The 26099-nt window shown below is 38.3% G+C and overlaps 1 protein-coding gene and 1 long non-coding RNA gene across 7 annotated transcripts in view; one reads left to right on the top strand and one right to left on the bottom strand.

The window, feature by feature from the left end:
* The window catches only part of PAN3 (poly(A) specific ribonuclease subunit PAN3), a 127928-nt gene extending 117129 nt beyond the window's left edge, over positions 1-10799 (bottom strand). For 2 of the 5 annotated variants that reach the window (XM_047723026.1, XM_047723028.1), the window contains exon 1: positions 9966-10799. In XM_047723026.1, the coding sequence (XP_047578982.1) occupies positions 9966-10395 (430 nt within the window). In that variant the 5' untranslated portion in view covers positions 10396-10799. The remainder of the gene's footprint in view (positions 1-9965) is intronic. The other 3 variants (XM_047723030.1, XM_047723025.1, XM_047723029.1) reach the window with 3 other exon arrangements.
* Positions 10800-10855: 56 nt separating this feature from the next.
* LOC125096244 (uncharacterized) lies at positions 10856-25855 on the top strand. Of its 2 annotated transcripts, none has more exons than XR_007126111.1 (3): positions 10856-11111; positions 11632-11789; positions 25668-25855. It is a non-coding gene; the product is annotated as an uncharacterized LOC125096244 (long non-coding RNA). The 2 variants fall into 2 exon arrangements; XR_007126110.1 differs by lacking the exon at positions 25668-25855 and adding an exon at positions 13992-14178.
* The last annotated feature ends 244 nt before the right edge of the window (positions 25856-26099 follow it).

The following is a 26099-nucleotide window of genomic DNA, read 5'->3' as shown; positions in this document are numbered from 1 at the left end:
ATATACATAGTTCACTGTTTTGAACTGAAAATTTAAGATATACATTACTTAGTTTCCAGAATCAAAGACGAACTGTATGTAGAACAGCAAGACTCTGATAACAGTGGGCTCTGAGGAGCACTACAATACCACAGAACTTCCACGGTACACTGGCTACAAACTTGACAATAAACAACTAAATAAACTGGGTTCTCACATGAAGCTATTTAATATTAGTACTGCCCCTTTGATTACTTACTGAAACATGTCTTACAGCAAGACAGTTCTCATTTAGAATCTGTGCCAAGATGATTGGTTTCTCTATGCAATCTCAATCTGCCAATAAATAAATGTTTTGAGCATTCCATTCTTCTTGCTTTCTCAGTTGAGTAAATCAGAATTTATTAATGTATTTCTAAAACCAGCTTACTCCTTGTGCCAAAATATCAGTGTAAGATCATCCAAACCCATAGTTTAATGAGAAGTTAGGAGCAGAGTTGTTTTTTTTTTAATAGCAATTAAAATCTTTTAACAAATTTTATAATATATAAATTTATAACATATAAAATTTTGGGGATTCTGTTTACAAATACTGCCTATCCTACTCACTAAAATGGAAGGTTCACAAAGGAAGGAATCTATCATTATCGGTTACTAAGGTATCCCAAGAATCTAAAACTGTGGCTGACATAGAGCAAGTACTCAGTAAATGTGTGTTAATCAAATAATTAAATAAAATGAATGAATCACCACTTTTAGACCTAATTATACTAAGTTGAAAGTCTGCCAAAAATCTAAGTTTTTCAAATACATTATTTTGTTTACATTAAATCTTTTTATAATATATATCAGAAGACTCTTCTAAAATTTTTACTTTAAAAAGTGCCTTTATCACTTTTCCAAGCCTTGGGAGTTGAAAGAAAATTCCCTGTCCCATCATCGTCAAGACTCTTCTACAGAGACAGCTAACATTTCTATAAAGTCTATGAGCCATAAAAGGTCACTTATGAAATTTAAGAGGCCCAATTCTATGTTGTTTTTCTTCACCTCTGTTCTCATCCTTTCAATCAAGTATACGGTCAGATTCAGGAAAAGCAATATTAAACAGAATAAGTTTAGGAAAAGATAAGCAAAATAATAAAGTTATATCTAATAATATATAAAGTTCTTTCCCGTTTTTCCAGCTCTTTCATGCTCTACCTAATCTATGAAAGCACCCTAAGGTAACCATATCAAACCAGGGGCGCCTGGGTGGTTCAGTGGGTTAAAGCCTCTGCCTTCGGCTCAGGTCATGATCCCAGGATCCTGGGATCGAGCCCCAGACTGGGCTCTCTGCTCAGTGGGGAGCCTGCTTTCCTCCCTCTCTCTCTCTCTCTCTCTCTCTGTCTCTCTACCTACTTGTGATCTCTATCTGTCAAATAAATAAATAAAATCTTAAAAAAACAAAAATGCAGATAAACATTGAAAGACTATTAAATAATAACACTAGTCTTTTATTAAATATACAAATGAAATTTCCCAGAAAGTATTAACAAATACTAATCTATTAAGTTGCAAAAGATGTGATTTACAAAACTATCTCTAGATATCTGAGCCACTGGGAAAAAAATCTTGCTGGGGTAGATTTGATATTGATGACTAGTTCAAATATCTTATTTCAGCTAATAATGTATAAAATACAGATTTTTTTATCGAGCTATAATTGGCATGGAATATTGTATTAGTTTTAGGTGTACAACATAATGATTGGATTTACGCATATACCACAAAATGATTACCACATTAAGTTTATTTAACATCAGTCACTACACAGTTACCATTTTTTTCTTATGTTAAGAACTTTCAAGATCTATTCTCTTAGCAACTGCCATATACACAATACAGTATTGTTAACTATAGCCACCTTGCTATACATTACATACTCAAGATTTACTTATCTTATAACTGGAAGTTTGTACCTTTTGACCATCTTCATCCATTTCTCACATCCCTCCACTCCCCACCTCCAGAAACTACCAATCAGTTCCCTGAATCTATGAGCTCAGGGATTTTTTTACATTTCACATATAAGTGAGATCATATGGTAGCTGTCCATAATTTTTTCTTAATGTACCAAGTTTGAACGAAATTACCAAATTACTTAAGATTCTATATGCTTAATATGTGTACATATATTTTGCGTGAGTTTATGTATAAATGTACATAATGCATTAAGATACAACAGCTTAGGGACACCTGGGTGGCTCAGTTGGTTAAGCAGCTGCCTTCGGCTCAGGTCATGATTCCAGCGTCCTGGGATCGAGTCCCGCATCGGGCACCTTGCTCAGCGGGAGCCTGCTTCTCCCTCTGCCTCTGCCTGCCATTCTGTCTGCCTTTGCTTGCTCTCTCTCCCTCTCTCTCTGACAAATAAATAAAATCTTTAAAAAAAAAAAAAAGATACAACAGCTTAGTGCCATTATTTGTAGTAAGACTATAAATAACCTAGCTATCCGTTAAAAAGAATAATACAGTTGGGGCGCCTGGGTGGCTCAGTGGGTTAAAGCCTCTGCCTTCGGCTCAGGTCATGATCTCAGGGTCCTGGAATCGAGCCCCACATCGGGCTCTCTGCTCTGCAGGGAGCCTGCATCCTCCTCTCTCTCTCTCTCTCTGCCTGCCTCTCTGCCTGCTTGTGATCTCTGTCAAATAAATAAAATCTTTAAAAAAAAAAAAAAAAGAAGAATACAGCATACAGTAGAATATTATGCAGCCTTTAAAAAGAGCAAGGTAGATTTCTATGTATGAATGTGGAACAAACCACAAAGTATGAAATTCAGTGAGATAATTCAAAGTGCTTCCATGTGTGTGTACACGTATATGTGTCAGTAGATGGTAGAGACAGGGAAATATAAAACATATAAATGATTGTATAGGCAAAGAGTATTTCTGAATGCACACATTATAAAGAGTGACTATCTTTTGGAAAGGAATCAGGCAACTAAATAAAGAGGGAGACTATTTTTCATTGAGTACCCTTTTGTGATATTTAAATTTTTAACCTGTGCATGTATTACATTTTTAGTTCCAAAAACAAGACATTGTTTCCCATTTTTTTTAAGCTGGAATTTTTATAATAAAAATGTAATTAAAAACTCGCTTTAGAAAAATAGCAACGGGATACCTGGTTGGCTCAGCCAGTGGAGCACGAGACTCTTGATCTCGGGGTAGCTGAGTTCAAGCCCCACGATAGATGTGGAGTTTACTTTAAAAAGAAAAAAATAACTTTATTTTTTAAAGAAAAAAATAGATAACAAAACAGACATCAAAAAAGGGGAAAGCTTTTTTATGGAAGAGGATTGTTATCTACATACCAATTAACCCAGCCAAGATTAGCGAGATCAACATGCCCTTCCTGTACTGGATGTTAAACTGCTGAGCAGTCTGTGTTTTAAGAGTTGTTGGGAGGGGAAGAGGATCTAAAGATCAAACATGAAGTAATTTGTTTCCTAGAACATGAACATTTAGAAAACAGAGCATTTCAGAGCTAAAAGCATCTTGGACAACATGTACTCTATCCCCATTCCCCCATTTTACAGATAAACATTATTTCCATGTGGACTAAACGACTAGCTTAAGATCACAAAGTGATTTTGTAAGAGCACTAAAAATCAAAATCTCTGAGCCACCAGTCCAGGAGTAATTCCTGTATACCTGCAGAAGACACAAATACTTGTATATACTGGCTTTCTAAAAGCTATCTGAAAACACTACAAAAAACAATTATTTTATCATATTCCACTTATATAATCTCAAACTAAACTATTTTATAAATAGGATATAAAGTAAGTTAATATGGGAAAAAGGTGAGAAATACTGCTACAAAACTTAAGTGTGTGTGCATACACACACTTCTCTCAAAATTCATATACTGAAGCCCTAACCCTCAACATAATTGTATTTGGAGGCAGAGCTTTTAGGAGCGCAAAAGCGTTATATTAATAACTATCAACCCCAGGTAATAAGATAAGATTGATCTACTTTGACTTTATACATTCCTGAGCCAATGGAAATTTTTACAAAAAAAGTTTCATAACTAAAAAAAAAAAAAAGATTAAGTGAAAATCAACCCTAAAATATATAAATAAATATTCAAGTCTGCAAATAAATACTCCTAGCACAAATCTTTAAAATATTATCTCTGGGTTACTGCAAATGTTCATAACTTTGCACACAAAGTAGACATGCCTACAGAAAAGCAAACCAAAAAATGCTGCTCTGTAATAAATATAAATTTCCTGAGTTAAAAAAACAGAGGAAAAATTCAGCAATATATACAAATGAACTCTTGATACACACAACTTGGCTGAATCTTGAGAGAATTACGCTCTGTGTGGGCAGAGGGGGACTAATCCCAAAAGATTTCATGCTATAGGAGTCCATTTAAACATTCTTAAAATGATAAAGTTATAGAAATGGAGAGCAAATTAGTAGTTGCCAAGCTTGGGGAGGGAGTAAGCGGGGGGATTACAAAAGGGCAACTAGAGGGTGATAAACTGTTCTATGTCTTGACTGTGTTGGCATGTACACCAACATACTTGTGAGAAATCCCACAGAACTAAATGCATACGTATGGGCACAGAGGAGTACAAATCAGATTACGGAAAGATGAATATGATTAAGTGGGCTATATCAATCAATGCTGGTTTTAATGCTGCACTACAGTTATGAAACATGTTACTGTCGGAGGAAAATGAGTGATGGAACAACAAGTTCTCTGTATATCATTTCTTAAAACTGCATGTGCCTCAACAATTATCTCAAAATAGAAGGTTAATTTCAAAGTGGAAAAATCCAGGACACCTGGGTGGCTCAGTTGGTTAAGTGTCTGCCTTCTGCTCAGGTCATGATCCTAGGATCCTGGGATGGAGTACCACATTGGGCCCCTGCTCAGCTGGGAGCCTGCTTCTCCCTCTCTTACTCCCCCACCCCCGATTTCTCTCTCCCTCTCTCTCTCTCTCTAAGAAAATCTTTTAAAAAGTGAAAAATCCTATAAAAGGGCAAAAATATAAAGATATTTTGCTTTGTTTTGGCAATGATTTATCTTCCTATATGGCTATTTCAAATGCATTCTATGGAAAGAAAGTGCACTTTTATGCGCTTTTACTCATTAACTGAATCTTACCTCAACTTATGATAATACATCCCTTTTTGAATATTCCTCATAAAACTTATCAAGGCCTAATATTATCTTATACCTGTGTTTGTATTCTCTTCTAGAATAGAAACTCCATTAGGGCAGAATTTCGTTTTATTCTATGTTATATTCCTTACACTTAGTTTGGCCAAAGCTTGCCACCTTGCAAGCACAATATAAAATGAGGGAAATGAATGGTATTATAAAGTCTTTGTTATCCACTATGTACACTGTCCAATAAAAATGTTTAAACCTATGCCAGCTACCCTAATGACAAACTCCCGCTCCTCACTTTCCTGTTAGCTAATAGTGTAATTCTGTAATTCTAAGTAAGTGTAATCCTGACTTAAACGCAGTTTGCCACACACACTATATTATCCAAAGTAAATGAACTTAAATTTATCCATTGTTCTCTTCCATTTGGATAGACAACCACACACAATTCCATAACCTAAGTATTTCACTGGTCTTAAAAGTATATTCTCAAAAATTGGAGGAAAGAAAATACCCAACTTACAGATTTATTATTAATAATACTGATTAACAGCAACAACTACAACTAAACCCTCACTAGGGGCTGAGCAATGCACTGGTACTATCCCATGCAACCCTATCACAACTGAAGTAAGTGCTACTATTACCCCCATTTTTAAAATAAGAAAAACTGAGGCTTAAAGTTTCAAACTTTACACAAGATCCCAAACTAATAAGAAAGCCAGGATTCCATCACAGATGTGTCTTACATCAAAGCCTTCACTGCTAACTAAACTAACTGAACTGAAAAATACATCTGTTTTTGATAAACAAATCCACTAGATTTCAAATAATGTACATAAAATATAAACATTGGCATATAGTTTAACTGCTGAAAATTGAGCACCTTAAAGATTAGAAGTCTAGCTAGCCGAAAAATAGAATTACATTATTAAAATGTCAAGAATCAGTAATTCAACTGAACCCAAATCAAACAATATTTAAGCCTCAGAAGATCCCAAGTCCAACAGAAATATGAAATGTCAAAACCTTAAATACATCTTCAGGGGTGCCTGAGTGGCTCAGCTGGTTAAGTACCTGACTTGTGATTTTTGGCTTAGGTCATGATCTCAGGGTTGTGAGATGGAGGCCCCCTTCAGGTTCCATGCTGGGTGTGGAGCCTGCTTACAATTCTCTCTACTTCTCCCCCTGCCTCTTCTCCCACTGGCACCCCCAAACCCCCCACCACTGGTTCCACCAGCTCTCTCTCTTAAAAAAACTTAAATACTTCTTTAAAGTATTTTTTTAAAATTCTTCTTTAAAAAAACAAAAACTGTTATTTCCCAAACAACAATCCTGAATCCCAGAACATGTTTACTACTATACTGCCAGGTGAGCAGAAGAGCTGGAGAGCTGGACTAAGAAAATATAATACTCTGTATACATAAAAGGTAAGCAACAAATTAAAGTATGGTTCCTTCACAAGACCGAAACATCACTGCAACTAAGTATATTAAGAAGAAAAAGCTTTTGTGTTTCAGTTTTCCAATGCAAAATAGGATAAAATTTTCTTTTGCATTTACCTCTAAAGTTTTAACATGATCTGAAACATGAAACACTAAGGAAGAAATTCTGCAAAGGTTGAAGCAGAAAGGAAGGGTCAAAAACTCAAATGCCAAAAGTAGCCAGACACACAAGTCACCTAAGTCAGAGAGTAAGGCAAAACTGAGAGTCTTGCCGCAATGGTCCTAATTCCAATGGTCCTAATTCCAATATGAGTAAGAGCTGCCCTTCAAAGGAAGTCTGAAATCTACTTCTATAGTACATCTTTTGATTTTTTAATGTTGTTAACTAACTACAATCCACCCATAAAATTTGAGCCACTGAAATGGCTAAAACTGTAAGACAGCTAATGCCAAGTACTGATGAGAAGGTAGAGCAACTAGAACTCTCACACATTGCCACAGGGAATGTAAATATGGTAAAACCACTTCAGAAATCATCTACTAAATCAGAACATATGCATATGTTGACCCTGCAATTCAACTCCTAGATGATCCAACAGAGAAATGCATAGACTTGTTCATCAAAAACCATGTTCGAAACGTTTTTAATAACAAAAATTGGAAACATTCCACTGCCCATCTGTAAAATGGGAAAATAAAATGTGCTATATCCATACAATGTTAAAACTATACAGAAATGAGACTACAGAAGCTGTTTCAATCACAGGAATGGATCTCACAGATAGATTTAAAGAAAGAAATCCATTCCTATAAAGTTCAAAAAAAGTGAAAAATGAATCTACTGTGTCAGAATGTGGTATTAGAAATCAAAAGTCACATCTGGGAAAGGGTACTGACTGGAAGGGGACAAGAGCAGGACTTTTGGGGGGTACTGATTAGGTCCTACTTCTTGATCAGAGTAGGGATGATAAACTATGTGTTCATCTTGTGAAAATTCCAAAAACTTATGATTTGTATACTTTACCTGGGTATGTATACCTCAATAAAAACTTTTAACACACACATGCACACACAGAAGATTCCATGAAGCCCAAACAAAATATTTCTGCAGGCAAATCTAGTTTATCAGAGCAGATCAGTTTGTGACCTCTCAGCTAAGGAAGCACTATACAATCTTACCTTTAAAGAAGAGCAAAGAAAAAATAAGAACAAAATAAAACCGTGATGCTAAGATGATCAAGGCAGCAACTAAAAAATTTAAACTTCTCCTGATAGCGGCTCTTAGGATGTGTTGCCTCATTAAATTACCTCATGCACTTAACAAATCAAGCCTCTTTCCAAAGATAGAGCAAAGAATCCAGTAAAAGGTAGGAAGTAAACTAAAAATTAAACATTTAAGTGTAAAAATTCTAAGCAGCCATTAAATTACCAACACAGTCCTCTTTTCCTGATTCCTGAGCAAGTTGACTTGCCACTCACTGATAAGAAGCAATCTGCTCTCGTCTAAAAGGAGTCAGAATCTATATACTATTCAGTTACCAAGTTTACAGCACAAAAGATGAGCCTCAGGCTTCACCCAGGCAAGTTAAAGCAAGCCCTACAGAACCTAAATACATAACTCAACTATTTAATCAAATATTTGTTAAATGGCTAACTATTAAATTTTAAAATGCCTTCTTTTGCAGTAGTTACCTTTTCTCTCAAGATCCTATATCCCAGACAATTACTTTCTTTTTCTGAGGTATGGAATGATCCTACCTTTGAGCTATTGCCAGTATCTTTTTTTGACCTCCCATATTCACCTGTTTACAATATCCTGTCTTATCTTTCACGTCCCAAATCTACTACTTCCATGTATTAGAAAATCACAGAAAAATAACATATTAAATCGGATGCCAGCATTTTTGAAAATGCCTTTTTGTATGTAACAAAGCCACCAACCAGGTTCCCAGTACTATTCAAACACTGATCAAATTACTTTGAGCCACAACTCACACAGCCAGCAAAAGTTTACCTTGAAAATGCAAAGTTGCTACTCCAAAGTGATAAATTTCCACCAATAAAGTAACCATTTTTTACAAAACACTTTTAGTTACAAATTAATCTTCTGAGCACATCAATCTAGCCAAATACATGCGCATTAAAGTCAAGTCCATCACAGCAATCTTTTTTTAAAAAAGCAAGTCTCTAGGAAAACACTAAATCCTCAAAAAGCAAGTAACTGCTTAAAAAAACAACCAAAAAAAGCAAAAATGTATTAATGTCCAAGTTAAGTTGCCTATCAAATTATTTTAAGATCTAAAAACTGTTTAGAATGCCCAAGAAAGTAAGCTTTTCCCCCTTTTGGTTAAGAAATGGTCAATATACTTTAAAAAAAAAGAAAGAAAGAAAGAAGTAGTCAATATACTGAGAAACAAAAAAGAAAAATCTGCCACCTGCTCTGCTTCTGCAAAATAGATTGCATTTACACTAATGATAGTAAACTCCACTCACTGAAAACTCTACTCACTGAAAACTAAAAAGTTGAAAGGCAACAGATAATGACAAGAGAAAAAGTAAAAAATACCAACAGCCTTAAGATATTCGAACGCTAGTGCTCAGTTACACACAAATGAACGCTGCCCCGGACACGTTTTCAAAGCTCCATGCTAAAAGTCTGCATGATACCAAGTTGTATTAGTCAGGATCCCTACTGACACCAGCAAACTTATGTTGGCTTCAGAAAGACTACGTTGAAATGCAAGTCTTCATAAATTCCTACTCTAAACTCTCGACTAAACCTAAACATAATATAAAAGCTGCTGTCCCTTCACTCCTAATCCTTAGAAAGCATTTCCTGCCTGGAAAATCTTTCTCCCATAAGGCTTACACAAACTTTTTCCGTTCTTTCAACTTACTCCGGGAAGCCTTAAGCCCGCCCATCACCTCCCGCCCCCTACCCACACACACCCACTAGGGAACCTCAAAACTCCGCAGACACCACTCCACACGGGCACGCAAAACACATGTGCCTGCAAACCCAGCCCCTTTCCACACCCCCCGGAAACGACACCCCCTTTCTCACACACCGCACGCCACAGCCCATCCCCCTTCCTCCCCGCCCCCACTCACAGCACCCCAGTCCACCCACCCACGTACGGGGGAACCCAGCCTCCCCTCGCTCCCCGGCTCGCCTAGGGCTGTGAGGAGGGGAAGCAGGAAGAAGGAAGGAGGGCTAGGGCCCGGACTAGGCCTCTCAGACTGCCTAGGGAGGTGAAGGGGGGGACCCGCGGGCAAAGCTCGTTGCAGGGCCTCATCCGGGCCCCCACCAGCCCCAGGCCTTCGCTCCGCCGCCGACCCCAGGCCGGGGCGGCCCTCCCAGCCCGGACCACACTCACTTGCCAGCCGCGGTCCATCGAGTACCCCGCTGCTGCTTCCTCCGCCGGCTGCGGCTCCTGCACCCGGACCCCCTAGGTCCGACTTCTTGGGCCCCGGAGGCGGCCCGGCTCCCCCGCCCGGGACCGCTCCAGGCGGAAAGGCGGCCACGGGCGCGCCCGCCAGAGCCAGGGGGACGCTGTTGCTATGGAGGCCGAGGCCCGGGGCAGCTCCGGCGGCCGGGTCCTCATGCAGGAACTGACACTCCTCCCCGTAGAAGCAAGTCTTATCCTTAGCGTAGTAGCGGCAGTACTTCAGCTTCACTCCCGCCGCCGCCCCGCCGGGGACACCCCCGACCCCCGGCGGGGCCACCACCGCCACTGCCGCCGCCAGCGAGGAGGACGAAGGGGAGGCGGCGGCCGAGGGGGGCGGGAGGCCGCCGCCACTGTTCATGGCAACGCCGCAGCCTCGTCTTCCGCTGCCGCCCGAGGAGCCGCCACCGCCGCCGCCACCATAGACCGGGGAGGGAAGGAAGACGCTGCCCGTGCCGGATAAAAGCCTGGGCGGGTGGGTCTGTCCCGCTGCGGGAGCCGGAGCCGCCCGGGGAGAGGGGGGGAGGGGAGAGGGGAGGGAGGAGGGGGTAGGAGGGAGGGGAGGGGAGGGGGAGAGTTGGGATTCTCTCTCACTCACTCTCTCGTTCTCTTTTCTTAAAGGGGCCGCGCGGGACGACGGGGTGGGCGCGCGGGCCCAGACGGCGAGGGCGCGGACTAGGGAAGGGGGAGCGGTAGCGGCGAACGGGCTGGGAGGGTGGAGAGCCGGTTTATTTTTAAATTCTGCCTCCACTCGCTCTCTCGCGCTCTGGTTCCTCCGAGTTGTTTATTCCATTTTCCTCTTCCTGAGAGGGCTGTCGCCGCTGCGCAGGCGCGCCGAGGCGCGGTGGCTTGTGGGTAGCGGGAGCGCGAGGGGGATGCCTCGCTAGGCGTCCGGCCCCCGGGGCAACCGCGAGCTGGCCGGCGAATGGATGGGGTGTCCGCGGTGGCTTTCCGGGACGCTGATTAGGGTGGTGAAGTTCTCACGAGATGAATACCTTCCTTTTTTGTATATCCTCGTACTTATAAAGCCAGGCGTCCTTTTTGAATTGAAAAGACAAAATTAACAAAATGTAAACGGTCAGTTTGATGGGCCGCACCTTAGCAAGGAGCTTAAGCCCTTGCTCTATTTGGAGAATAGTTTCATCTGTTTGCCACACTTCCCCTACCTCTTTTCTCACCGCCTTCCTCTTTTTTCTTCTTGAAGGTGATGAGAGCTGCAGGACTGATTACCTTAAGTTCTGGGCCTTCTATCAAAAAACTGAGCCAACAAAAAGGTTTATTTGGACAAACCCCCTGCTCAGTGCAGCACCTGTTTTCTCTATTTATATTACTGAAAGGCCTCAGTAAAATATTACGAAAAATAAGATGCCACCTGGGGACAACTCTGCCTAGGCAGCCTCAGAACTTTTCATTTATAAATGTGCTAGATTGCTTTTCTCCAATCAGCCTAGTCTTGATTTGAAACTCATTTTTAAAAAGATAGCTTTTCCCTCAGCAATCTCTGTTTTGCCGCGCTATATTAAAAAAAAAAAAAAGTTTTCCCTTGCTATAAAGGGAAAAGTAATTTTAACATTTTCGTTTCTCTCCTCTGTAAAAGATTTTCTCAGAAGGCAGTATCACAGCTGTGAAGGGGGAATATTTGTCGACAGTACTTAAGGAATTGTGGCAAACAGAAGAGATCACAGAAGAACGGATATAAGCAAGTGTACTACACTGCAAAAAGGGGGGAAAGTGGATCCCATACATCACAAACTGGTAAGCCTGGTGATGTTCCTTAACTAAATTCAAAAATAACATTGTCTTCTGTCTTTTGTTTAAAAACACTTGAGTGTATTTATTTAGTCAGCAAATATTTATTAATGCCCATTATGTGTAGCAGGAACTGCTAGGACCTGGAGAAACAAAAGTAAACTAGATGCAGTCTTGTCTGAGTTCAAATGGATTGTTTATCCCTCTGGTTGCAGAGCCCCCCATAAAATACACAGTGATTAATAAGGCAGTGCCTTAAGTGCTAATCTTAACACATTGGCTATTAGAGAATATTAGAGATGTTAGACTTTCTGGAGAAAGTTGATAACATAGCAGAAGTTGAGAACATTGCTTTGAATTCAGACAGTGAGCTAAGGCTTAATAGTTGTGTTTCTCTAGGTAAATTGCTTCACTTCTCTGTGCCTTATCTGTAAAACAGATAATAGTATCTACTTGATAAAGTACAAACTATTGTATGTAAAGTGTCCCGTGCTTAGTAAGAATTCAGATTTTAGCTATTGCTATTAGAATTGCTGCTAGTAGTAATCAGCATAGAAGGGTGCAGAAAATAGCTTTACAGGCGAAGCACACAGCTTGTGCAAAAGGCCTTGCAGTGAAAGAGAGCTTTCATTGTTAGAATAGTGATCACAAAAGTCTCTGTATGGCCTGTTAAAGGATTTAACTCTTTTTTTTTTTTTTAAGATTTTATTTATTTATTTGACAGAGTGAGAGAGATAACAAGCAGGCAGAGGAGGGCGGGTGCGGGAAGCAGGCTCCCCGCTGAGCAAAGAGTCCATGTGGGGCTTGATCCCAGGACCCTGAACCCAAACCCCAGCGGAAGGCAGAGGCTTAACCCACCAAGCCACCCAGGCACCCCAGGATTTAACTCTTTCTTGAGGGCAATAGAAAGTTATTACAGGGGGTGCTTGGGTGGCTCAGTTGTTAAGCATCTGCCTTCAGTTCAGGTCATGTTCCCAGGGTCCTGGGATTGAGTCCCACAATGGGCTCCCTGCTCAGTGGGGAGCCTGCTTCTCCCTCTCACACTGCCCCTGCTTGTGTTTCCTCTCTCGCTATCTCTCCGTCTGTCAAATAAATAAATAAAATCTTAAAAAAAGAAAAGAAAAGAAAGTTATTACAAGGTTTTAAAAAGTCCAAGTAAGGACATGATCAGATTTCCTTTTGGAGAAAAACATTTAATTCTTATAAGAACCCTATGAGAAAATTAAGAAAGATGGGTTATCACCATTTTGTAGATGAACAAACTGAGTAAGGTCTGGATTTACACAGAGTTACCAGCTTATAAGTTACAAAGCCAATTTACAGAGAATTCTAATTATAAAATGTGCTCTTGGTTGAGGCGGGCACCCTGGGTGGCTCAGTCAATTAAGCAACCAACTTGATTTTGACTCAGTTCATGACCTCAGGGACCTCAGCACCAAGTCTGCTTGTCCCACTCCCTCTGCTCCTCCTTTTGCTCTCTCTCTCTCAAATGAATAAATAAAATCTTTTTTTTCCTAAGTGCTCTTTCCATTATACATTTACCGTTCCTAAGTGAACATGTATGTTTACTAATGGATTAGAAAGGAAAGTGGTATCTATAGTGGACAACAGAGGTTCATTAAATTCATGCCAAATTAAGCATATCATTCAAATAAACTTATTGAGAATCTGTGTGCTATGTATCAAGCAAGTTCTGTGCTAGGCTCTGATACACAAAAATGTGTAAAATACAGCCTGGGAATCATGAGGGGAAATGCCAAAGAGAAATCACCCCTCAGTACCCCGTTTGACAGAGTTTTCTATTAAATCATTGTGAACAAAATGGAGAAAAATAGACTAATATGCTATAGTTAGGTGACTTAAGTATCTTTGATTAGTCATAATCAATATCCAAAGAGTATTGCTAAATTGATACATGTCAATATGGTCTTTACTATCTTCCTTTGGACTCTGTTCTCAACATTTTATGAAAAAATGTTATTTGCTGCCTAGATGAAGAAATATATAATATGTTTAGCAGATCTGTAACGTGTTGTAAAACCAGTGGGGATAGATAATGCAATTAATGACTTTAGGATTTGTGCATGTCCATCAGATGGAACAAAATGGACCAGTGCTAACAAAATGAAACCTGAATTAAACTGGAGGGAAACAGAGCAAACAGACACTTTATTTTTTTTTTTAAGATTTTATTTATTTATCTGTTAGAGCACAAGCAGGGGGAGCTGCAGGCAGAGGGAGAAGCAGGCTACTCACTGAGCAAGGAACCCAGTGCCGGACTGGATCCCAGGACCCCGGGATCGTGACCCAAGCCGAAGGCAGACACTTAAGCAACTGAGCCGAGCCACCTAGGCACCCCACAAATAGGCACTTTAATATATTACTGATGATACAGCCTTTCTTTTAAAAAAAAAATTTTTTTTAATTTTGTTTATTTATTTGACAAAGATCACAAGTAGGCAGAGAGGCAGGCAGAAAGAGAGAGGAAGAAGCAGGTTCCCTGCTAAGCAGAGAGCCCGATGAGGGGCTCGATCCCGGTCCCAGGACCCTGGGATCATGACCTGAGCTGAAGGCAGAGGCTTTAACCCACTGAGCCACCCAGGCGCCCCAATACAGCCTTTCCCTGTGCCCCCCCCAAAGCAAATAGGCAATATTTTTTCGAAACCCTTTAAAATGTATGTTACCTTTAAACTATTCTATTTGCAAATATGTCCTAAGAAAATAACTGTAAATAAGGAGTTTTATGCTCCCCTGTAATCATTGCAATATTTCATGTGAAAGCCAAAAAAGAAAGACTTGCTAACAGTGTAAATTCTAAAACCAAGGAGAATGGTTAAATAGTCAACTATCCACTTGGAATATTATGCAGCCATTAAAAAAGCAGCCATGACAATATACAGTAGTGCTTATAATACAATGTAAATATTTAACATGATACAAAATTGTATATGCTGTGTTATTATAATGGTGTAAATAATAAAAAGAAACCTAATAAAAATAACAATAAAGTAACTGCCTCAAAACATCAACAGTGGTTTTACTAAGGTGGTAAAATGACAGTAGTTTTTTCCTCTTTCCTCTTCTTCCCAAATTTGTATCATGAACATATATTATTTCTATAATAGAAAAATAAGCATTAAAAATTTATTATAATTTAATCTTAACCTTTTAATTCTAAGAAGTTAGTACCTGGATGTTTGTTAAATTTTCTGTGTATTTTTGGTTTCATTTTATTTTCAAATAATTTTGTGAAGACAAGCTGGACACTCATTTGTTGCCCATTTCTTCAAATTTCCCAAAGTCACTGAACTAGTGCTCTTTCCATTATACATTTGCCAAAGTATATTTCTAGTTCAGTGTTTCCCAAAGTATATTTCACAGGTGACTAGTTCAATAGTGTATTAACTGCTTTTACACAAAGGAAAAGGTTCTGTTGTTGAGAAAGTTTGGGAAATGCCAAGTTAAACACTTTGTCTTTTTCAGATCCTTGAATATGTTGATAAGTTGTAATTCTCCAAAAGCAGGGTTTAATAAGCAGAATTTACCATAATTTTTAAACTTTTTTTTTTTTTTAACTCATCTTATGGAGTCACTGTTCCTCAAACACACTTTGAGGAACACTGGCCCAGTCAACTGCCTTCTCACTTTTTTTTTTTTTTAAGATTTTATTTATTTATTTGTAAGAGAGAGCATAAGAGTGAGCGAGCACAGGCAGGCGGAATGGCAGGCAGAGGCAGAGGGAGAAGCAGGCTTCCCCGCCAAGCAAGGAGCCCGATGTGGGACTCGATCCCAAGATGCTGGGATCATGACCTGAGCCGAAGGCAGCCACTTAACCAACTGAGCCACCCAGGCGTCCCAGTCACCTGCTTTCTCACTGTCCTGGTATAACCTATTTTAAAATGTGTCTGCATTCTTCAGTCCCCCAAACCCTGCCATTCCAACCCTTCTACCTTGCTGTCTACTTCATGTGGCCATAAAAAGAAAACACGGAGGATGCCTGGGTGGCTCAGTGGGTTAAGCCGCTGCCTTCAGCTCAGGTCATGATCCTAGGGTCCTGGGATCGAGTCCCGTATCGGGCTCCTTGCTCAGCAGGGAGCCTGCCTCTCTCTCCGCCTCTGCCTGCTTGTGTGCTTTCATTCTCTCTTTCTGATAAATAAATAAAACCTTTAAAAAAAAAAAAAAAAGATGGGCACCTGGGTGGCTCAGTGGGTTAAGCCGCTGCCTTCGGCTCAGGTCATGATCTCAGGGTCCTGGGATCGAGGCCCGCATCGGGCTCTCTGCTCAGCAGGGAGCCTGCTTCCCTCTCTCTCTCTCTCTCTGCCTGCCTCTCTGCCTGCTTGTGATCTATCTCTGTCAAATAAATAAATAAATTCTTTAAAAAAAGAAAAAAGAAAGAAAGAAAAGAAAACACGGCCTATGTCCTTAGAACAGGAGCCCCTTCTTCCCATCTAGGACTGATCCGTTCACTCATGCTCCAGACTTAACATTTCCTCGGGGGTCTAGTGTTCTCCATCCAGCATCTTTTCTGACTCTCCTAGAATGTGAATATGTAAAGTCTCACACTGCAATAATGTGTAAGGCATCCATTCCTTTCTACTGTGAGCCTTTTGAAATCTGAAACAAAAATGTTTCTGTTTTTGTTTTTAAAAATACCAGAAAGAAACAGTGCTGGTAGGAGGGCTAACTAATACAGCCACTTTGGAGGGCAATTTGGCAAGATTTGTAAAATTTTCAAATATCCATGCCCGAGACCCAACAATGCCACTGTTGGTATCTCCCTTAGAAAAAACCTTTTGTGCTCAAGGAGGCATGCATCACAATGTTCATTTGAGGCATTGTTGATAAAAGTGAAATCGGAAATAACCTAAATGTTCATAAATATAGAGCTAGACCTATGTGTGCCATTACACACCAAGAGGTGTTATTGAATGAAAAAAAAATCGCAAAAGAGGTAAATATGGAATGTAGTACCTTTTATCTAAAATAAAATTTATTGGGGCGCCTGGGTGGCTCAGTGGGTTAAAGCCTCTGCCTTCAGCTTAGGTCATGATCCCAGAGTCCTGGTATTGAGCCCCGCATCGGGCTCTCTGCTCAGCAAGGAGCCTGCTTCCTCCTCTCTCTCTCTGCCTGCCTCTCTGCCTACTTGTGATCTCTGTCAAATTAATAAAATCTTAAAAAAAAATAAAATTTATTTCCTACAATGATACATATAAATGTGCACAGAAAGGACGAACCATAAACATTACATTGCTATCAGGATGGAGATCAGGAGCAGTGGTGAAAGGGGATTTTAGCTTTATCTGTGATATTTCAGATTTTACAAGAAGTATATATGCCTGCTTCAGTAATTAAAATTTGACTTTAAAGAAAGAAAATCCTCACTCTCCATTGGTTTCCTTCTTTTGTCCTAACTTCTCTTCACAGGCAATTTATTTGAATCATCCATCCTTTCATAACCAGTCTCTTCATCTCCATTCATCCCTTAATCGAGAATAATCAGACATTGCCCTTGCCTTGTTTTGTTGTTTTGCTTTCTTTGTTTTTTGGCTTTTTTTTTTAATTGCCCTTGCTTTGTTAAAGTATTTCTTTTTAACTAGAGCCACTGCTGATATTCATTAATAAATTTATTAGCTACTTTTCAGCCATTTTATGCTTCCTCTGTAATATTCAACAGTAATAACCATTTTTGTAGCACTCCCCACACAGCTTGCAGTCACCCCTTTCTGTTTTTTCTTCCTCCTCTTTTTGCCTCTACCTCTGCCATTCAGTTCTGCCCACATGGTAGGTCTTGCAGAAATACTGTAAAATGCATTTCAAGTCATTAATGTATTAAAACTCAATACAATGCATAGGACATCCTCTGAAACTTAAGCTTGAGTGGTGAACACAAAATGTTAATGTTTATGAGACACAAAAGTGCACTGGATTTGAAATTAAAATAACTGATTTGAAACCTTGTTTTTACTACTTTAGACCCATGTGGCTTTTAGCAAGTCTCTTAACCTCTCTTAGCTTCAGTTTCTTAATTTTTAAAATGGAAATGATACCTACTTTATGGGGCTGTCTTGAGGATTGAATGATCTCTCTGCCACTAAGTAAACAAAGTTTCTATTTCCAAAATAATTGTAACCACCTTTCTGTGTAAAAGGCATTTTACTTCTCACAACTTTATATCTTATTGCCTTTAATATTACTTCTTCTAGCACTCTCGTTCATACATTTTTCTTCTTATATGATGATGACCTTGACAGTTACTGTAATGATGCCTCAAATTCCACAGCTTTTCACAGTATACAAAACCAGTCAGGCATAGTTTTCATCTCTCCTCCCAACTATCCTGTGAAACAGTTAAAATGCGAATGTTATTTTAATATTGGGAGCCTGAGACTTTAAAAAGATCTCTAAGGTTCTATGACTTGCCCCAAAATAGTCCACTTAGACTCTGTAAAATCTTGTATTTTATCATCTTTCTCCTAACCTATAACCATTTCAATAGGGTTTGTGTCCTCTCATTCTGGATTTTCTTACTGTTTCTTTAGTTCACCTTGAGATTAATATAGTTCCTCCTTAACCTTCATTAAAATGCACCAAATTCATACTTCATTCCATTGGATACTCAATTAAGATAGCCCTCAAGCAAGTCTGGGGTTTTGAAGTCCATAATTACATACTAATACGGAGGTAGGTAACTTCCAAAATTATTTACATGTGCTTTAATGGTAGTATTTACAAATGCAGCAATATTCCCATTTCTGGATGGAAGAACTATGAGGTATGATGAAATAATGAGATTTTTTTTCTCCTTCACCTGATAATCTAAGTGAACATTACTTCCCAACCTGTCATCTTGGTAAAAACAAGGCTTGTTCTAAGTTATACCATGTTTTTTTTTTTTTTTTAAGATTTTATTTATTTATTTGACAGAGAGAGATCACAAGTAGACGGAGAGGCAGGCAGAGAGAGAGAGAGAGGGAAGCAGGCTTCTCGCTGAGCAGAGAGCCCGACGTGGGACTCGATCTCAGGACCCTGAGATCATGACCTGAGCCGAAGGCAGCGGCTTAACCCACTGAGCCACCCAGGTGCCCCATAAGTTATACCATGTTTTTGAGATTTATTTATGCACCCTAATGACATTTCTAAAATATCATCATGGTAGCAAATCTTTGTTCTTTAAGGGAAGACCAGATTTTTGGAGATGACCCAAAGTTATCAGAGCCAGGTGTGATAAATGATAAAAATAACTGAACAGGGTCATGTCCTTTTTTATTTAAAATAATGATGTCAATATAAATAAAACCAATATTCTTGTGTGGCTGAAAAGCTGATGCTGAAAATAATTTCCTAAAACAACGGCAAATTTATAAGTATGTAAGTGTATGATGTTCCCATGTAATTATAATAAGTATTCTACAGGAAATGTGTTCATTTGATTTTATAGTCTAATGTGATTGCTTTTTGAAAAATATCCTAGGATCTTATTTTTCACACATTTTATATCTCCTCCAAAGTATTTTGTAGGCAACTGCCTCCTTCATAAGAGGGCTGTCTCTTTAGGAAAGATTCATTCTTAAGTATCTTTTACTAAAAACAAATCTTCAGACAACTCCAAGTCATTTTCATGCTATGAAGATTATATCCAAAACTGCAAATAATCCATAAGTCATATTTGCTTTGGAATATAGTGTGAGAATTATATTTTTTCTGGGTGGCCTCTAGCAACATTCCCCCAGTAGCAGATTGCTAAAAGCTAAAGCTGATGTTAATTTGTATTGAATACCAGTAATAAGGAAAACTTCACATTTTCTGAGTAGTTAGTGATAGTAGCCTGAGTTTAAAACATTCTCCATCAAGACAACTAACGTGGAAACTACATGTAGATACGTTTTTTGACTATTTTTGAGTCTCAGAAATGAAACTGACTGCATTTATATCTATTTCTTCTATAGTTGCAAAATTGTGTGTCCTCTTATGCTCTAAGTTCTGCTCTATAATTCTATATAAGATTATTAGCAACTTCCTAGTGTTAATCTTGTTTTGACAAATTTCTGGTGCACTTAAAACAAAAGTCTCTTTGTGGCAGTTAGAAATAACTGATATGTTGGGGCACCTGCCCTGATGGCTCAGTCGGTCAAGCCTCCAACTCGGATCTCAGCTAAGGTCTTGATTTCAGGGTCATGAGTTCAAGCCCCGAGTTGGGCTCCATGCTGGGTGTAGAGCCTATTTAAAAACAAAAAACAGTTGATATGTTGAAAAAAAATTGTAGTGTATCTGTGACCCTCCTTAGAAGAGGTAGTCTTTTTTTTTTTTTTTTAAGATTTTATTTATTCATTTGACAGACAGAGATCACAAGCAGGCAGAGAGGCAGGCAGAGGGAGAGAGGAGAAAGCAGGCTCCTCGCTGAGCAGAGAGCCTGATGTGGGGCTCGATCCCAGGACCCTGGGATCATGACCTGAGCCGAAGGCAGAGGTTTTAACCCACTGAGCCACCCAGGCGCCCCTAGAAGAGGTAGTCTTTCATCAGCGTCATCATACTTACATACTTGTATGTAGTATACAGATTTTAAGTCTTTGTGGTAATAAAAGCAATTTGCTGCCTTCCTTTACAAAACTCTCGTTCTATTCCTGTGTGAAGGCAAACATGAGTTTAACATTAGTTGTACCTTGGAAATAACCCTGATTATTAAAGGAAATCACTGTTAGCATCCATACAGCTACCACCAGCCTTACAGAAGTAGCTTCAATTTAGCAAAGCTCACTGCTACCATTTCTGTTGCTTAGGCAACCCCTACTCCAGAAAGTCCCTTCAACATTCCCATGTGTAATATGCCCATTATTATCATTTTCATTATATTTTTAGTTATATTAAATTTTTATAAATAATTACACTAAATTTTTAATTATACTTTTATATGTATGTATTTTTATTTTAGAAATTATATTATTTTAAATCTAATAGTGCTATATTAATCATTTATTTTACTATTGCAAAGATTAAATATTTGTTGTGCAGATTTTCTAGTTGGTACTCTGATGAAAAGCTTTATATCAGGAGACTTGCTGAAAAAAATGTATATGTTAAAACAAGAATCTTAATTAGGATATGCCATTAGTAAAATTAAAATGAAGCTCCTTGAAGCAAGGAACTTTGTCTTTGGTACAAGTCTACTCAAACCCCCCTAGAACAAGGATCTAGGTACTACAGTGTTTTTAGGATTTTTGATTGGCCTAAGTGAAAACAAAAATGAGTGAAAATATTAGTATGAGGTAAAGAAAAGTTAAGGCCAAAACATTAAGTGTGAAAAAGAGGAACATTTTGGAAACATAAAAGGTGAACTCCACAAAATAATAATAATCTTAATAAACTTTCATATGCCAAATAATATTACTGAATGCCAAAATGCAAGAACACCTAGCAATACAGAACTTGGTTTGAGTCACACACAAATCAACACACACACACACACACACACACACATAATTATGATGTTAGAGTTTAATAAACCTCTTTCAGAACTTAACAGACAAAAAAAGGGGTATTTATATTTATAAATATTTATATTTATTTTTAGATATTTATATATATTTTTATTTATATTTATATTATATTTAGATTTTATATATTATATTATTGTATATTCTCTATATACAATATATAATTATATAATAATATATTTATAAATATTTATATTCATATTATATTTATATTTTATATATTATATTTATATTTATATAATATATTATATATTACATATATAATACATGCATGTATATACATGTATGTATATACATACGTATATAATATATGATATAATTATATAATAATATATAATATTTATATTTATGTTTATATTATATTTATATTTTATATATTCTATTTATATTTATATATAAACATCATATATTATATCTATTACATATATAATTATATAATTATATATTTATAAATATTTATATTTTATATATCATATATTCTATTTATATTTATATATAAATATTATATATAATATTAATAATATAATCAACTGGCTTATGCTTCAGGCAAATAGAGAACTTTGCACCCAATTGCCAAAATATATATTCTATTCATATAACTATGGAAGATTCACAAAAATTAAACATACCCTTGACCATAATATAAATCACAATACATTTCAAAAGATAGGGATTTTATAGGCTACATTTTCTGATTATAATCCAATATAACTACAAATCAATGCTAAAAAGAGGATAAGAAAGCCTACCTATTTGGAAATTAAAAAATGTTTTTCTGAATATTTCCAGGACCAACGAGAAAATAAAACTGAAATTACAAACATGCAAACACCAATGAAAAGAATACATACTGCATCTTAAAGTCTAGAAAACACTGCTATATTAAGAAGAAATACATACATAGTCTTTTCTTATTTTTTTAAGATTTTATTTATTTGACAGAGACACAGTGAGAGAGGGAATACAAGCAGGGGGAGTCAGTAGAAGCTTGCTCCCAGCTGAGCAGGGAGCATTATGCAGGGCTGGCTCTCATGACTGGAGCAAAAGGTAGATGCTTAACGACTGAGCCACCCACATGCCCTGAAGTCTATACATAGTCTTAAGTACTTTAATTATGAAAAAAGAATGAGGGGCACCTGGGTGATTCACTTGGTTAAGCGTGGGACTCAAATTCGGCTCAGGTCATGATCTCTGCTTCATGGGATCCAACCCACCTCCCCACACCCGCCGGGTTGGGCTCCGCTCTCAATGAGGAGTCTGCCTCTCTGTCTTTCTCTCTCTCTCTCAAATAAATAAATATTTTTTTAAAATTTTATTTATTTTTTGAAAGAGAGAGAGAGCTCTCACAGTGGTGGGAAGGACAGAAGGAGAGGGAGAGGGACAAGCAGACTCTCCACTCAGTGGGAATCTGATGCGGGGCTTGATCTCAGGACCCTGAGATCAAGACCTGAGCCAGAGTCAGACACTTAACCGAATAAGCCACCCAGGTGCCCCCAAAGACAATTCTTTTTTTTTTTTAAACATATAATGTATTATTAGCCCCAGGGGTACAGGTCTGTGAATCGTCAGGCTTACACACTTCACAGCACTCACCATAGCACATACCCTCCCCAATGTCCATAACCCCACCACACTCTTTCTCCCCCACCCCCCCACCACCCCCTTCTCCGCAACCCTCAGTTTGTTTTGTGAGTAAATAGATTTTTTTTTTTTTTTTGACAGATCACAAGTAGGCAGAGAGACAGGCAGAGAGAGAGAGAGGAGGATGCAGGCTTCCCGCCGAACAGAGAGCCGGATGCAGGGCTCCATCCCAGGACCCTGGGATCATGACCTGAGCCGAAGGCAGCGGCTTTAACCCACTGAGCCACCCAGGTGCCCCCTTGTGAGTAAATAAATAAATATTTAAAAAAAAAAAAAAAGGAATGAATAGTAACAAACTCATTCAAGGACAAAATGAACTGGGAAACAGGAGGAAAAGGAAATGTGTAATAAAGGAAAGATCGAAACTAAGGAAATAGAAAACATCGAAAGGTTTTAAACAGATGCACTCCTGGCAAGTCCGATGATAACAAGAAAAAAGAAAAATATGCATCATTATTATCTTTAAAACACATACAGGAAATAACTACCACTCTATAATACAATGTCCAGTGAAAATAATCTTTAAAAATGAAGATGAGGGGTGTCTGGGTGGCTCAGTGGGTTAAAGCCTCTGCCTTCCGCTCAGGTCATGATCTCAAGGTCCTGGGATCAAGCCCCGCATCAGGCTCTCTGCTCAGCAGGGAGCCTGCTTCCCCCCCACCCCTACCTGTCTCTCTGCCTACTTGTGATCTCTGTCTGTCAAATAAATAAATAGAATCTTTTAAAAAAATAATTTAAAAAATGAAGATGAAGGGGCGCCTGGGTGGCTCAGTTGTTGACAAAAATCAGACAATCAGTCTTGACAAAATGAGAAAATTAATCACTAGCAGACCCACACTAAAGGACTTTAGATGGATGGAATGAAGAGCAATAGGGTGAAATATATCAGTAAAAACCAAATGAATATGGACAGTATAAAACAATAGCAATGACTTTGTGGGGTTTTAAATAGATGTGTAATTAAAAGATACAAAAATAACACATAACTCATAAGGGATCTTGGGGCACCTGGGTGGCTCAGTCAGTTAAGCGGCCGCCTTCAGCTCAGGTCATGATCCCAGGGTCATGAGGTCAAGCCCCAAGTCCATAGAGCCAGCTTAAATTCTCTCACTCTCCCTCTCCCTCTGCCCCTTCACCTCCACTCATGCTCTCTCTTTCTCTCAAAAAAAAAAAAAAAAAAAAAAGTGGAAAGTGGAAGTGGGATAAAATATTTACAACACATAAAATAGGTAAATGATTTGTAACCACTATATATAAAGAATTCCCTCAAATCAGTAAGAAAATGATAACCCAATAGAAAAATTAGTAAGAAATTGAACAGGCAACTCTCAAAAGATGATATATAAATAGTCACTAAGTATGAAAAGATTTTCAACTAATTAATAATCAGAATGAAAATTAAAACAAAAATGAATACTACAGCGTAGCTGACAAACTGGCTAAAATTTAAAAAGTGATAATACCAAATGCTGACAAAAATATGTAGTAGCCAGAATCTTTATATACTGCCATTGGGAGTTGAAATTGGTACAAGTGCATTGGGAAATGGTTGCTGCTATGAACATGGGCCTTATTTATTAAAATAAACACAAACACAGATATTTAACTCTTATGTGAATTCCCAACAGAAATGCATTTATTTCTTTGCACCACATATGTGCCAAAAGCCATATACATTATTCCTAAAAATATCATTTATTACAGGTTAATACTGAAAAAAATACTAATGCCTATAAATCATAAAATGAATAATTATGGAATATGTTCAACCAGTAGAATACTATAGACCAAGGAAAATACATTAAGTATCGGGGCACTTGGGTGGCTCAGTTGGTTAAGTAGCCAACTCTTAATTTTGGCTCAGGTCATGATCTCAGGGTTGTGAGATCAAGCCCCATGTTAGGCCCCACACTCAGGGTGGAGCCTGCTTAAGATTCTGTCTCTCCCTCTCATACTACCCCCCGCCACAGGCTATCTCTCTTAAAAAAAAAAAAAATGCATTAACTATTGCTACGTGCAACAATATGGATGGAGCTCATAAACATAATGTCAAGAGAAAGATGCCAGGGAGTACATTCAAAAGAGTACCTTCTGTATCATTCTGTTTATATAAAAGTCTGGAAACAGGCACAACTAATCTGTAGTGTTTAAAGCCAGTATGGTGTCTATATTTAGGAAGGAGAGAGAAAGTCATTAGGCAGGAGACATGTAGAGGACTTGTGAGATAATAGTGATGTTTTATTTTTTGACTTGGATAGTGGTTATATGTATTCACTATGTGATAATTCATTAATCAGTAACACTTCTGAATTATCTACTTTTCTCTTTTTCTACATTGTTAAAGTATTTTTAGTAAATGATATAATAGATAACATTAGGCATTTAAAAAGTGCTATGACAGCAGATATGGAAGAGATTGAAAGATTTTTATGTGCGGTAGAAACACATAGCATAAAATTTTCCATTTTACCCTCTTGTAGCCATACAGTTGGGTAGTGTTAACTATATTCACCTTGTTACAAAACAGATCTCCAGACTTTTCATCTTGCAGAACTGTCTAAATTCTAAACAATTTCCCCTTTCCTCTGCCCCCAGCCCCTGGTAACCACCATTCCACTTTCTGTTTCTATGAATTTGACTATTTTAGATGCCTCATATAAGTGGAATCATACAGCATCTCTTTCTTTGTGTCTGGCCTCCTTCATTTAGCATAATGTCCTCAAGGTTCATCCAGAATTTCTTTTCTTTTGAGGCTATATAATATCCATTCATCCATTGATGAATATCTGGATTGCTTCCACCTCCCAGCTATTGTGAATGAATAGTGCTGCTGTGAACATAGGTGAGCAAATATCTCTTTGAAACACATGCTGCTTTTCTTTGGGATATTGGAACCAAAAGAGTTCCAGTTTCTCTGCATCCTCACTGACACTTTTTTTTTTTTTAAATAGTAATCATCCTGATACATGTGAAGTGAAATCTCATTGTGGTTTTGAGATTAAAAGTATATTCTCCGGGGCAGCTGGGTGGCTCAGTCGTTAAACATCTGCCTTCAGCTCAGGTCATGATCCCAGGGTCCTGGGTTTGAGCCCCATATCGGGCTCCCTGCTTGGTGGGAAGCCTGCTTCTCCCTCTCCCACTCCCCCTGCTTGTATTCCCTCTCTTGCTGTCTCTCTCTGTCAAA

This window comes from Lutra lutra, chromosome 3 (genome assembly GCF_902655055.1).
Source record: "Lutra lutra chromosome 3, mLutLut1.2, whole genome shotgun sequence".
Classification (NCBI taxonomy): Eukaryota; Metazoa; Chordata; class Mammalia; order Carnivora; family Mustelidae; genus Lutra; species Lutra lutra.
Note: the sequence above shows the minus strand (reverse complement) of the source record. Positions and strands in the feature narration are given on the sequence as shown.